At 37.5% G+C, this 15,521-nt stretch overlaps 1 protein-coding gene across 1 annotated transcript in view; it reads left to right on the plus strand.

The window, feature by feature from the left end:
* The window catches only part of UNC13C (unc-13 homolog C), a 406,907-nt gene that overhangs the window by 20,957 nt on the left and 370,429 nt on the right, over nt 1–15,521 (plus strand). Inside the window, exons 4-5 of the mRNA XM_073801031.1 lie at nt 5,620–5,847; nt 6,810–6,951. Of these exons, the coding sequence (XP_073657132.1) occupies nt 5,620–5,847; nt 6,810–6,951 (370 nt within the window). The remainder of the gene's footprint in view (nt 1–5,619; nt 5,848–6,809; nt 6,952–15,521) is intronic.

The following is a 15,521-nucleotide window of genomic DNA, read 5'->3' on the forward strand; positions in this document are numbered from 1 at the left end:
TTGAAAACCTCTCTGAGCACCATTTTCCATATATGTGAAATTAATAATACCTGTCAATGCCCTCCAGCTAAAGACCACCAGGAACACACCTATGGTTTTAAAAGTTCAGTTTATTCCCCATCACTTCATGGAGAATGCACACCAGGGTGAACCACAGGGCATGTCAGTAAGAGGGCATTAAAAAAGCAGAGGATTTCTCTTGATCAGGTTTGCCTTGAAGTGAGGACAATTCTGTGATTGTGTACATTAAAAAAAAAAAATCTACGAGGAAAGCAGAGTGAGGCTAGCAGCTGTACTTAGTAAAGAAGCAGTAGTCACTCATATTAGGAGAGGGATGTTTGGTATTTTGTGGTGACACAGTGACCTGGTTTTCATCTGTGCTTAGAAAAAATTAGAGTGGCCTTGTTTGTCTTGCTTTAAGAGGGACCATGTGTGAGGATGGTGTCCTATGAGAGTCCTTATACCCAGCTGGAAAGCATTACTGCCTAGTGGTGAGCACCAGGCCAGCTTCCAGCCACAGTGTGAACCAGATGTGTCAGCCGAATTCACAGGTGTCAGAGGCTATTTTAAAAAAAGAGAAAAAGAAAGAAATCCTAAGTTTAATTTTTTCTTTGTTATCTTTTTTTTCTTTCTTTTTTTTGAAAAGGATATGAAGAAATCTATGTAACTAACACTGGTGAGACCAAAAAGATCTTTCTTCTTCCAATCTCTCCCTTCCTTCTTTTTTCTTTGCATAGTAAAAATGTTTTTGAAGTTGCCCCCCCACCTTTTTTACAATTAATTTGTTCCCTTAGAGCTTATAGATAGTTCTGGACTCTGAAATGACTGGGAAACTTTGGGGAAGTGAGTATATAGATAACACTCATGAGATGGAGTTTTGACAAAGAATTGTGCGAGTGTATTCCTGATTTTGTGGGGGGCGTTTGGCAGGCACGCTTCTAAACTTTTCCTAAAAGTTTGCAGTTACTAAAAATGGGATGATCGAATCTGGTGGGGTTGATATAGTGGAAGCAGAGGAGAGGAAAGGTTGCTTTTCTTTGTTTGGGGCTGTAGGCTTACTGACAGTGAAGTCACTTTATAGAAGGTGGCAGTTCCTCCAAAGGAGGCTCCCTGCCCACATTCCCCACCTACAGGGGTGGGAGATGATGCTCTGCTCGATCTGTGCTCCTCCGGTTACCCGCCTGTTAATCATCAGTCCTTTGTTGTTTGTGAGAAATCGTGTGGAGTGTGCTGCTTTGATCTTACAAGAAAAAGGAGGCGGCTGTCTTGAAGACGGGGGAGTCTGGGGCTGTTCCTTGAAAGATTGAAGGTATGTTAAAAGAGGAGGGTTAAGATTATCTTGGTTGTAAAGCAACTAAAGGGAAAGGGTAGCAAGCACCAACTACATGCCCACCTACATGATTTCATGGGAAAGAAAAGCAGAAGTGTCAAAAGCAGGTTCACCTACATGGTTTTACTGGTTAAAAAAAAAAAAAAAAAAAAAGAAAAGCAATAAAGTTTCTCATACTAGACACTCTTAGGGAGACACGTGCCTCAATATCAGACCCTGAGTGTGCTTTCCAGGTTTATTAACCACCTGCTACCTCTGGGTTCACCAGCCTCAAACACAGGTAGGATGTTAATAATAAATTATTATTATCATTATTGTTATTATTATCTTCTGCAGTCTCTTTGAACTCTGTTGTCTTTTATCTTCAAGCACTTCATTGACTCCCATCTAGTAAATAGCTATAAAGCATTTAGCCTGTGGCAGGCACTGAGCATGGCACTGTCCAGGGACAAGTTTTCAAGGAGTTGCTTCACAGGGCAAGTAATTATGAAGCTCAGAACCCTAAAATTCCTTGCTAATGTGGAATTCATTAACAAATGCTTATAACTTCACCTCTTGGACATTCTGAGATCCCTACACTTATTCAATTATTATTATTGAAACTATATGCATTATCTCATTTAATCCTTACAATGACCCTGTAAAGGAAGACACTACTATTATTTCCTTGTGTTTCTCAGATCAAGAAACTAAGGCTTACAGAGGAATTAACGAGCACAAGTTCAAATTGTTAGTAAGTGGCAAATCAGGATTCACACACAAGGCTGTGGTGTTCTATATCCAGAGCACCATGAGCACTATGCTCTCTTGCCTTATTTAAAAGTGATTGTCTTGGGCTTCCCTGGTGGCGCAGTGGTTGAGAGTCCGCCTGCCACCTGCCGATGCAGGGGACGTGGGTTCGTGCCCCGGTCCGAGAAGATCCCACATGCCTCAGAGCGGCTGGGCCCATGAGCCATGACCGCTGAGCCTGCGTGTCCGGAGCCTGTGCTCCGCAACGGGAGAGGCCACAACAGTGAGAGGCCCGCGTATCGCAAAAAATAAAAAAAGTGATCGTCTTGATTGATTTTTTTGCATTTATAATTAGATTTATGCCCTTGCTTTATGTTATTAAATTCATGAAGTATATATGCCAACCAAATTCTGCTTTATAATGGTGGGCACCCATTTGTTTTCTGAAAATCCCAAATCTGAAGCCAAGGACCAGGTGTATTTTGTCTCTTCATAAAATATATTCCACAACATGTTTACCATTTTAGATAGAATTCATTCTTGTTTCTTCCAGGATTTTGGCCTTGTGGTCACAGTGTGCAAGAAGTTTATAGCACATTAAATTAAACCCAGAGCCAATTAAATACTCAAATCTATTGGCTTTTTCAGATTCCCCCAATAAACATTTTATCTTCTCTATTTATTGAGTGTATCCTATTTTCCAAGCGATGTGTTAGATACTTGGAATACACCTTTACTTGTGTTTGGCCTTGAAGAGTAGTGTGTGTGTGTGTGTGTGTGTGTGTGTGTGTGTGTGTGTATTCAGATAGTTGTGTCAGTGTTGGTAGATAAATATTGAAGAATTCTGAGGCAGTTCCTTGAAATCAGCCATGCTAGGAGTATTTACACCACAGAAATCTGTTAATGCTATAAATCAAGTTTGGCTTTTGTTGTTCAGCTTTTTTCCATGGGGGAGGGGAGAAAAAGTGACCACTGAATTTAGAAAGCCTGCATTTCTGTTAAGGAAGAGATAAAATCATATGCTGAGAATGGAGAGTAATGGCGGTGGTAGGTGACTTGAAAAGAGTAGAAATGTTTTACAACAGCTGTTCAGAAAAATAGGAAAGAGAAGAGACTGAGACCACGGTGGAATCATACATTTGTTACATGCATATAGATAATTATTTGGAAGGAAAACTGAAATTGTAAGTTGCCATGTAAAAGTGGTGAAACTGTGACTTTTATATGCAATTTAGATGCTTTGGGTAATGAATAAAAATTAAAGAAAATGAAGGTTTCTAGTTAATTGGCTGTTCCATTAAATTAGGTGGAAGGGAGCTATGTGGGATAAGTCTGCCTCTGTCTAAGGTTGAAATCTCTTGCAGTTTTGTTGTGCATAATTGTATTAATCTGTAAATTAAGTGTTTTTATTTATTTTTAATTTTTTTTTTTATTTTTGGTTGCTTCGGGTCTTTGTCAACGTACACAGGCTTCCTCTGGTTGCAGCAAGCGGGGGGGGGGGCTACTCTTCATTGTGGTGCGCGGGCTTCTCATTGCAGTGGCTTCTCAGGTTGCGGAGCACGGGCTCTAGGCACGCGGGCTTCAGTAGTTTTGGCTCGCGGGCTCTAGGCACGCAGGCTTCAGTAGTTGTGGCGCACGGGCTTAGTTGCTCTGCAGCATGTGGGATCTTCCCGACCAGGGCTCGAACCCGTGACACCTGCATTGGCAGGCGGATTCTTAACCACTGCGCCACGAGGGAAGTCCCTAAGTGATTTTAAAAGTGACAAAGATGCATTCCATTTGGATAATGTATTACTCTTTTCTCTTTTTTTTTTTTTATGATTCAGAGCCTGATTTTTTTTTTAACATCTTTAGTGGAGTATAATTGCTTTACAATGGTGTGTTAGTTTCTGCTTTATAACAAAGTGAATCAGCTATATGTATACATATATCCCCATATCCCCTCCCTCTTGAGCCTCCCTCCCACCCTCCCTATCCCATCCCTCTAGGGGGTCACAAAGCACCTAGCTGATCTCCCTGTGCTATGCAGCTGCTTCCTACTAGCTATTTTACATTTGGTAGTGTATATATGTCAATGCTACTCTCTCACTTCCTACCAGCTTACCCTCTCCTACCCCTGTGTCCTCAAGTCCATTCTCTTTGTCTGCATTCTAGCAGCTTCATTGAAATACAGTAATATGTCACCAGAGATCAACAGTAAAGGAGATCAAAAGAGATATTACACAGTGAAAGCACTTGGTAAAGTATGTATTACTCTACCAAGTGCTTTCACTGTGTAATATCTCTTGATCTCCTTTATTGTTGATCTCTGGTTGACGTACTACCATTAGAGAAATAAGATGAGATATATAGGTTCAATAAATAACAGGGCAATGAAAAGTCATTGTAGATGAGTTACAAAAAATATAAATTTGTCTTGTATCCCTGAACTAAATAGATCTACTTTGAATCACTTTCTTCAGATCAAAAATATAAAAGTAGAACTTAAAAAAAGCTATATATCTTTTCTAGAAATAACAGTTAAAATGCTCAAACATAAGTCTCTATTAACTTGCTCTCCTAGACTGGCGATTTCACAATTTATGGGTCTGTATCTTGTCTGTACATATTGAGTAGATATGTACTCAGTAAGGAAACATGAGAGCTGGAATCAGGGTCCACTATTTGTGGAATACTGAGCAACCCAGAGGCCACATAAGACTATCCGGTTGGTAGTTGGAGAAGGTGAGGGACCCAAGAATTGGCTTTTGGAAATCCTTCATTGCCAGGATTTGTGTTATAAACAAAACTGCCCAGAAAGTTGAGACCGATCTTGGAAAAACAATGTCTTAGAAAACAAAACAGAGTTTTGAGTGTAAAGTGAAAATTCAGCCTGTTTAAAACTATGGCCATATCACAGAATGAGAGTTCAAGTCTGTGGTCCATGAGGTAGAGGTAGTCCAGCCCAGTGGTTTCCACATCCTTTTTAAATAGCCGAATTACTTTCATTCCAAGTAAAATTTTACCCTATATTTCAATATAACAAATAGTGGTGGTATTTATTTTGCAGGGAAAAATTTAAGCTTCTCATTATGATAAATTATCAATTAAATTGATAATCATCAATTAAAAATAATTAGGTACTTTAGATGAACACAAGTATTTGAAATATTGATTTTCAAGTGATATTTGCCGTATGCATCCAGTCTGTTTCTCAATTTTGTTTTGGTTACTCAGTGAGTAAATATGTGTGGTATATAACAGATTCGATTGTGTGCGCTCCTTTCGGTTTTGAAATTTGTTTTTAAAAATTCAAACCAAATATTTGCACAACTGTGATTCAGTTCAGTAATACAACTGAAAAAACTGGGATCGTGGAGGTCCATTTCCTTGCCAGTAACACAAGGACTAGTCTCAGCATAGAGCTTGTTCCCCTGATATTTTTTGAAAAAGCCACCCTGACTTCTCACAATGAAAGCATTCATTCATTCTCATGTTCTTCCTTTTTTTTCCTCCCTCTCTTCGTCCCTCAAAACGTAACTTCATGTGTATTTACATCACCGTTGATTTTTCTATTATAGGAGCGGCAGAAAAGAGTTCTAAGCATGGTGCGGAAGACAAGACTCAGACCATTATTACAGCCATGAAAGAAAGAATGAAGATCAGGGAGACAAACAGGCCAGAGGTGTTTGAAGTAATTCAGGAAATGTTTCAGATTTCTAAAGAAGATTTTGTGCAGTACACAAAGGCGGCCAAACAGAGTGTACTGGACGGGACATCTAAGTGGTCAGCAAAAATAACCATTACAGGTAAAAATAAATCTTCTTTAAAATTTTCATTCCATATTGAGATTTTTATATGTTTTAGAAATCACTGCTACTAATAGTTATAGGTAAGATAAGTAGAATTTTTCAATCTTGTCAATATTGAAGTCTAATTGGTACTTCAAATTTCTGAAATGTGTACTAGATAATTGAAATCATTTCAGTCTATGTTTTGTTCTAATCATAAGCTCTTCAAGAGGAAGAAAGTTCTATTTTGTAATATACTCATCAGTACCCTGCAGTTTACAAGAGACTAGCTTTGTTGCTGCCTGCCACTGATAAATGACAAGAGTAGCCAGTAATCTCTTCGGTCAGTTTTTCTTAATGAGAAAACAAATATTGTTTTATATACTCCTGGATCGGTATCCCTCATTCATTAGATCCTTGATTTGGCAATCTGAGTTTAGTGATGTCTAATAACTTGAACTTCTGAAGTTGCTTGTAAGTAACAGCAACTGCATATGTTACATGTTGATATTTACCACGCCTTTTAACTTACTCATATTGTGTTCAAAAGGTAAAATAAAGAAGCTTCTGTTACTGAGTTGAGTTGATCAATACTGACAGTAAATTCATAAATAAATAAATACATTTTAAATCACAGACCTTTGAATTACATTGGGTAATTTGCTTATTGTATGTGCATTCTCATTTATCTATACATGGTGCAGTGATATATATGAGTATATAGCTAATATGCATATGTATGTATACCACTACTGTTCATTACAGGCAAAAGCAAATATTCATGAAAGGAAGGTTTTAATGTTCCGTGATTCATTCTTTTCTTAAACATTTTGTTAAGTCCTGTTGCTCATGAAAATGAAAGCAATGGGGTTGCACTGCAAACCAAGGGGACAACGAAATAGAAAATGTTTCCTTCATTATCATTTTTTTTGTTTCTGAGGAAATCTTTATATTAAAAGTTTGAATTTGGTTTATTTCAGTGGTTTCTGCACAAGGCTTGCAGGCCAAAGACAAAACAGGGTCAAGTGACCCATATGTTACAGTTCAAGTCGGAAAGAACAAAAGAAGAACTAAAACCATTTTTGGAAATTTGAATCCAGTATGGGATGAGAAGTTTTATTTGTAAGTAAATAATGAAACTATTACAAATATTAAAATATTTCAGGATAAATTTAGGACAGGCATTCACAGTATGCAAGCAATAATTATCTCATTTTTTAATTGTATCTATGCATAAATTATAAAAAAGTGAAACTAATATTATGAACTCAGTAACCTCATAATATTTATTATTTATTCTTCATCTTGGGAAGCAAGTGAATTAAAAAAAATATTACAAACAAAAAAGTTGGCACAGCTAAGGTGAGTTTTGCAGGAGAAAAAAAAAAAGATTATGACATGATCTGTAACTTGGGTTGACCTAATCTAGTAAGGAATTTACAAGCTTGATTCAGCAATAGCTTGGCATCTGAAGATTGATGACTAAAGACAATAGAAAGATTTGGGGCATCACCTGGCCCATTACAGCTACACCAGCCTGTACTGATGAAATTGTTGATGATAACTTTTAAAACCTCTCATTTTCTGTGAGGTCATTTATTTTAAACCTCTTATATCCTGTACCAAACAGCAAGAAATCATTTTTTGTCAAGGGTTCTTTTCTTTCTATTAGCCCTTCTTGGAGAGAGATAAGGTAACTTCCAATTACCATTTGGTAGAAATGAAAAGCCCTAACTGTGAGTTTAAAGGCAGACTGTTCTTTTTCTCTCCTTCTTTCTTTGTTAATAGTTTACACATGGATCTCATAAACATGCTAAATAAGCAAACTCAACACATACAGCTTGTTTGGGAATGTGGACAAGAGTATATATAAAATACAGAATTTCACATGTATATTGGCTGATGAAGGGAGTGTTAAGAAAAGGGTGTGGAAAATCAGTTGGGACCCAATAACAGAGAGTACCATGGAAAAAGTTAAGAGCTTTCTATGATTTCTACTTCAGACTGCTGGGAGAAACCATTTTAATATCTCTTTGTTTGTTAAGAGAAGATAAGAAATCAGTTGATAGTCATAAATTCTTATTCCTAAGGCAGTCAAGTTAAGTGACTTAAGTAGGATGAGGGCAAAAAAGGGAAGGGAAAGGACAGCCTCTTCAATAAGTGGTGCTGGGAAAACTGGACAGGTACATGTAAAAGTATGAGATTAGATCACTCCCTAACACCATACACAAAAATAAGCTCAAAATGGATTAAAGACCTAAAGGTAAGGCCTGACACTATCAAACTCTTAGAGGAAAACATAGGCAGAACACTCTATGACATAAATCAAAGCAAGATCCTTTCTGACCCACCTCCTAGAGTAATGGAAATAAAAACAAAAATAAACAAATGGGACCTAATGAAACTTCAAAGCTTTTGCACAGCAAAGGAAACCATAAACAAGACCAAAAGACAACCCTCAGAATGGGAGAAAATATTTGCAAATGAAGCAACCGACAAAGGATTAATCTCCAAAATTTACAAGCAGCTCATGCAGCTCAATAACAAGAAAACAAACAACCCAATCCAAAAATGGGCAGAAGACCTAAATAGACATTTCTCCAAAGAAGATATACAGACTGCCAACAAACACATGAAAGAATGCTCAACATCATTAATCATTAGAGAAATGCAAATCAAAACTACAATGAGATATCATCTCACAACAGTCAGAATGGCCATCATCAAAAAATCTAGAAACAATAAATGCTGGAGAGGGTGTGGAGAAAAGGGAACACTCTTGCACTGCTGGTGGGAATGTGAATTGGTTCAGCCACTGTGGAGAACAGTATGGAGGTTCCTTAAAAACTACAAATAGAACTACCATATGACCCAGCAATCCCACTACTGGGCATATACCCTGAGAAAACCAAAATTCAAAAAGAGTCATGTACCAAAATGTTCATTGCAGCTCTATTTACAATAGCCCGGAGATGGAAACAACCTAAGTGCCCGTCATCGGATGAATGGATAAAGAAGATGTGGCACATATATACAATGGAATATTACTCAGCCATAAAAAGAAACGAAATTGAGCTATTTGTAATGAGGTGGATAGACCTAGAGTCTGTCATACAGAGTGAAGTAAGTCAGAAAGAAAAAGACAAATACCGTATGCTAACACATATATATGGAATTTAAGAAAAAAATGTCATGAAGAACCTAGGGGTAAAGCAGGAATAAAGACGCAGACCTCTTAGAGAACGGACTTGAGGTTATGGGGAGGGGGAAGGGTGAGCTGTGACAGGGCGAGAGAGAGTCATGGGCATATACATAGTAACAAACGCAGTAAGGTAGATAGCTAGTGGGAGGCAGCCGCATGGCACAGGGATATTGGCTCGGTGCTTTGTGACAGCCTGCAGGGGTGGGATGGGGAGGGTGGGAGGGAGGGAGACGCAACAGGGAAGACATATGGGAACATATGTTTATGTATGACTGATTCACTTTGTTATAAAGCAGAAACTAACACACCATTGTGAAGCAATTGTACCCCAATAAAGATGTTAAAAAAAAAAGGGAAGGGACAAGGACTGTGGGAAACTTGAGAGCAAGTGACTTGGGAAAGAGACAGCTTCCACTGCCATGCAGTCCTGCAGCTGCAATGCAGCTAGAATTTCCAGTTTCTTAGGAGAAGCTGGAGATTTGAAAGTTTAAAAAGAACTTTATTGAAGTATAATTGGAAAAAAAAGTCTACATCTTCATACTGTACAATTTAAGTTTTGACATATGTATACCCCATGAAACTCTCACCACAGACAAGAAAATGAACATATCTGTCAACCCAAAAAGGTTCTTTATACCCCATTGAAGCCATCCCTCCTGACTGCCCCCCCATGCCAGGCAATCACTGGCTGGCTTTATGGTGCTATAGAACTTTTTTTTTTTTTTTTTGCATTTCTACAATTTTATGTGAATAGATCTTACAGCATGCGTCCTTCTTTTGTGTGTTTTTTTTTTCACTCAGCATAGCTGTTTTGAGATCCATCCATGTTGTAGGGTTTAGCAATACTTTATTTCTTTTTATTGCCAGGTAGCATTTCATTGTATTAAAATATAACCGTTTGTTTATGTAGTCACCTTCAATGGCCATTTGGTATGTTTATAGTTTTTAGCTATTAAAAAATAAAGTTGTTAAGAGCACTTATATGGACATATGTTTACATTTCTCTTGAATAAATACCTAAGACTAGAATAGCTGGAACATATATTAGGAGCATGTTTAATTTTTAAGACTCTTCCTAAGTGCTTGTACCATTCTATATACATTTTCACCACCTATGTATGGGAATTCCAGTTCACACAAATCCTTACAATGTCAGGCCAGTCTTGGATTTTAGCCATTCTAATACATGTGTCTTGTTATCTTATACTGCTTTTATTTTGTATTTATCTAACGACTAATGATTTCAGGCATCTTAGAATATGTTTATATGCTATCCATGTGTCTTCATTAGTTAACTATCCAAGTATTTTGCCCATTTTAATTTTTGTGTGTTTTTATTTGTATAAGTTTCATATTTTTATGTTTTTCACATGTTGGTCTATGATACATTTTGATGTGATTATTTTTAATGTGGTATAAGTTATAGACCCAAGTTCTTTATTTCGCATATGGAAATCCAGTGGTTCCTGCACCATTTATTGAAAACACTATCCTTTCTGTACTAAACTGCTTTTGCACCTTATATAAAATTCTGCTTTCTGTATATGTGTGCAGATTATTTCTGTTTCTGGATTTTTTATTTTGATCTTTTTCTCCATGTATATGCCACTACCACATGGTCTTGATTAGTTATACTTTATAATAAATAAAGTCTTAAAATCAGGTAGTGCTAGCCCTCCAACTTTTTCTTTTTTTCAAAGTTACTTTATTTATTTTAGAACCTTTGAATTATTTTCATGTGAAGTTTTTAATTGACTTATCGTTTTTCACACAAAAGAAAGCCTGATACGGTTTTGATTGTTTTATTGCCTTGGCTAAGATTTCCAGAATAATGCCAAGTAAAAGTGATAAGAGCAGACATCGTGGCCTTGTTCCTGATCTTAGATGGAAGACGTTCCTTTCTTGAATAACTGTGATATTAGCTTTGGGCTTATTGCAGATGCAAATTTTCCAGTTAAGACAGCCATCTTCTACTTCCAGTAGGCTAAGAATTTTGATCAGAAATCAATGTTGCATTTTGTCTAATGCTTTTACTGCATCTATTGAGAGAATCATATAATTCCGAATGTCATTTTTAAAACTTTACTTGGCCGATATTGTTCCATTGTCTTTGTGTTTGCCTCGCTTCCTTATTTTCAGTGATAAATCTGTTGTCTTCTTTGCTACCTTGTACATCTCTTTTTCCCCCCATAATGGCTTTTAAGGTTTTGTTTTCTTTACTCACCTGTACAATTTGATTGCAGTGCGCCATGGTGTAATTTTCGTTGTGTTTCTGGTGCTTAGGGTTTATTGAGCTACTTGGGCCTGTGAGTTTGCAGTTTTCTTTAAATTTGGGGGAATTTTGGCCACTGTTTCTTTAAATATTCTTTCTGTCCCTGTCTTCTGGAGATTTCACTTATACATATATTAAGCCTCTTGAAGTTGTGCCACAGGCCACAGATGCGCTTATGTTCTCTCTCCCTCTCTCTCTGCCTCCCTTCCTTTCTCTGTGTTTCACTTTAAATTATTTCTATTGCTAGGCATTCAAATTCACTGACCTTTTCTTCTGTAATGTCTAATCTACTCTTAATCCAAGCCACTGTGTTTTTCATCTCAGACATTTATTTTCCATGTCAGGGAGTTCAAATTGAGTCTCTGTATCTTCCATATCTCTACTTAATTGTTTTTAAAATTAAGATGTTATTGGGGGGGAGGAGGTTCATAGGAAAATTGAGAGGAATGTGTAGTGATTTCCCATGTACCTGCTACCCCCACGCATGCATAGCCTCCCTCCATTATCACCATCTCCCACCAGCATGTGGGTATATTGTTACAATTGATAAACCTACAGTGACACAAGATAATCACTCAAAATTCAGAGTAGACATTACCTTTCTCATAGTGTTTTACATTTTATACGTTTGGGCAAATGTACAATGACATGTATCCATCATTATGGTATCATACAAAGTACTTTTACTGCCTTAAAAATCCTCTGCGCTTCATCCATTCATTCCTCTTCCCTCGCCAAATCCTTGGCAACTACTGATCTTTTTACTGTCTCCAAAGTTTTGCCTTTTCTAAAACGTCATATAGTTGGAGTCATACAGTACGTAGCATTTCCAGATTGACTTTTTTTTTTTTCATTTAGTAATATGCACTGAAGTTTCCTCTGTGTTTTTTTTCATGGCTTGATATAGCTCATTTCTTTTTCATCACTGAATAATATTTAATTGCCTTGATGTACTAGAGTGTTTTTATTCATTCACCTACTGAAGAACATCTTGGTTACTTCCAAGTTTTAGCCATTATGAATAAAGCTGCTATAAATATTCATATGCAGGTTTTTATGTGGACATAAATTTTCAGCTCCTTAGGGTAAATGCCAAGGAGTATGATTGCTAGATTCTATGGGAAGGGTATGTTTAGTTTTGTAAGAAACGGCCAAACTGTCTTCCATAGTGTCTGTACCATTTTGTGTTCTCCCCAGCAGTGAATAACAGTTCTTCTTGTTCCACATCCTCTCTAGCGTTTGACATTGTCAGTATTTTGAATTTCGGCTGATCTGGTAGGTGCGTATGGTACCTCGTTTTAATTTGATTTTCATTTGAGACGATCCATGTGGAACATCTGTTCATTTGCTTATTTGCAATCCTGTTCATTATCTTTGGTGAGGTGTCTGTTAAGGTTTTCGGCCCATTTCTTTTTTTTCTTTTTTTTTTTTTTTTGCGGTACGTGAGCCTCTCACTGTTGTGGCCTCTCCCGTTGCGGAGCACAGGCTCCGGACGCGCAGGCTCAGCGGCCATGGCTCACGGGCCCAGCCGCTCTGCGGCATGTGGGATCCTCCCGGACCGGGGCACGAACCCGTGTCCCCTGCATCGGCAGGCAGACTCTCAACCACTGCGCCACGAGGGAACCCCCCCGGCCCATTTCTTAATCAAGTTGTTTATTATTATTGAGTTTTAAGATTTCTTTGAATATTTTGGATAATAGTCTTTCATCACATGTGCCTTTTGAAAATACTTTCTCCATGTCTGTGGCTTGTCTTCTCATTCCCCTGACATTGTCTTTCTCTACTTAGCTTTCTGATTCATGCAATACTTATAATAATTGTTTTGATGCCCTTGACTGACAATTCTAACATTTGTGTCCATTCTTGGTCAGTTTTGATTGATAATTTTTTTTCCCTTATTTTGTGTTGTGTTTTTCTGCTACTTCATGTGCCTGGTAATTTTATATTGAATGACAGACTTTGCAAATATTACTTTGTTGGTTGCTGGATACTTTTGGCATCCTCTACATATTCTTGAGCTCTGTTCTGAGACATAGTTAAGTTACATGGAAACATATAGTTCTTTAGGTAGGTCTTGCTTTTTAAAATTTGTTAAGTGGGAATGAAATAGCACTCAACTTCAGGCTAATTATTCCTCAGTACTGAAGCAAGACTCTAACATGTCCTCCACCTACTGACTCATGAATGATAAGGTTTTCTTGTCTGTGCAGTGGACACAAACACTATTTCTAGCCTTGGTGAGCGTTGGGCACTGTGACATCTAATCCTTTCAAGGGTGGCTTTTAACCTGGCTTTGGGTAGTTTCATCACATGCGTGCACTTATTACTCAGCGGATTGCCCAAGATGAGCCTGAAGTAGATTGTTGCTTTCTTTCTGTTCAGTTCTCTTCTTTTTGATAGTATGTATGCCCTGTGACTTCTAGCTACATTGGCTTTTTCAGATTTTCAACTCTGTCGTTCCAACTCAGAGAGTCCAGTGGACTCCACCTGGGTTTTCTCTCTTTGCACAGTGGCCTGGAAACTCCCTCAGGGAAGTAAGCTGAAGTAATGGTAAGGCTCACCTTGTTAATTTTTTTCACCTCCTTGAAATCACTGTTCTTCTTTGACAGATCTTCAGTATATTGAGAAACAATGTTTTATATATTTCGCTCACTTCTTGACTTTTCATGTGGGGGGAATCTCTAGTCCCGGTTACTCCCTCTTGACTAGAATAGAAAGTCTGGAACTTTGAATTTAATTGATAAGCAAAACAAAATAAAACAGTATGAAAGCCAACACAGAACATGTCAAACAAGGTACAGCCTTTGGAGGTATGTGACCCATAGGTGTTCAGTTGCAATCTATGAAATAAAGCATCCATTTAAAGAAATGCAGTAGTAGAAATATTCTAGTTTTATAATCCTGCAAAGGACCCCCTTTGACAAATCAGCTGAACAATGATAAGGGCATGCATATGAGGAAACTTCCCAAGACCAAGGTAAGGTCCACCCAAAAGAATTAGATATGACAGTGCCCAGTGTTCAGTCACGTCAGGAATAGTGTTTGCTCCCACTGGACAGGCTAGAAAGATTCATGGTTCATGGGCTGAGTATACTGGAATGGATATTGAAAACATGAGTAATCAGTATTCTAACTGGCAGTTTTTCGTGTAATTTACTGTATACTTGTTTTCCTTTTGATAGGAGGCACCAACAATACATGTATTTTTAAAACAGCATCCTTTTCAAGGAAGAAATTTAAATTTATTGCACTAGGCTGTGCATATAATATATGTATATATATATATAGAATATTTTTCACATTTTTCACTTTACTGACAAAATATTTATGAGCTTTAAGTGAAATCATGCTCACAAATATTTTCCATATTTTCCTTCTAGAATATAAAAAAATGAAAAATGCCTAAATTTTCAACAGTAATTAATTTTGTTGCCAGTTACCTGAACTCCAAGATTCCATTTTTATTATCGATGTTCTATATCACTGGTTCTAGAAATACTATTTTGAATCTACCTGTCCATGATTTCATTTGAGCATGAAAATGGTGTGATAGTTGCAAACTTGTCTTCCTTTATAAGGAAGGAGGAAATGAGTTCATAGTGTATTTATGTGCAGATTTTGAAAAATGCGTACATGTCGCAGATGAACTCACCCAGGCCTCCCACTACCCTGACAGTTCTGCCCTGTGAACCGGAGTGTAAAAACGTGTCCTGACATTCTGAAAATAGGACGGCTTATTCATCGTATGGCTTTAGTTTGCATTTTGGGTAATTTGCTTCAATTCTGAGCTTTAGCTTTTCTAATATGGAGAAAATGGGATAATACATACTTCCCAGGACTGATATATTTGTTGAGATAATGTATATAGAGCTTTCGTCACTTGTTAAGCATATTCAAAATGGCAGTTGTATTTTTATAATGATAAGCGTTAATAACATGATCACATCCTTTGTGCCGAGAGTCAGGACTTAGAGCAGAAATGGCAGTAATACTTTCATACCGAAAAGGTTCCAACCTGGATAGTGAGGCCAAGAGGAGTCTGATGAACAAAGTGCTGTAGGAAGGAAGTACTGCTGAAAGAAGAATTTAGAGAATTGAAACTGGGCGAAGTTTTGAGACATGGTTTTATCCAACTCCCTCATCTTACTGATGAGAAAATCAAAGCTTAGACAGGTTATAGTAGAGACAAGACTACAAAGCAGCCCCCTATTGTGAAGG

This window comes from Tursiops truncatus, chromosome 2 (assembly GCF_011762595.2).
Source record: "Tursiops truncatus isolate mTurTru1 chromosome 2, mTurTru1.mat.Y, whole genome shotgun sequence".
In the NCBI taxonomy this organism is placed as follows: domain Eukaryota; kingdom Metazoa; phylum Chordata; class Mammalia; order Artiodactyla; family Delphinidae; genus Tursiops; species Tursiops truncatus.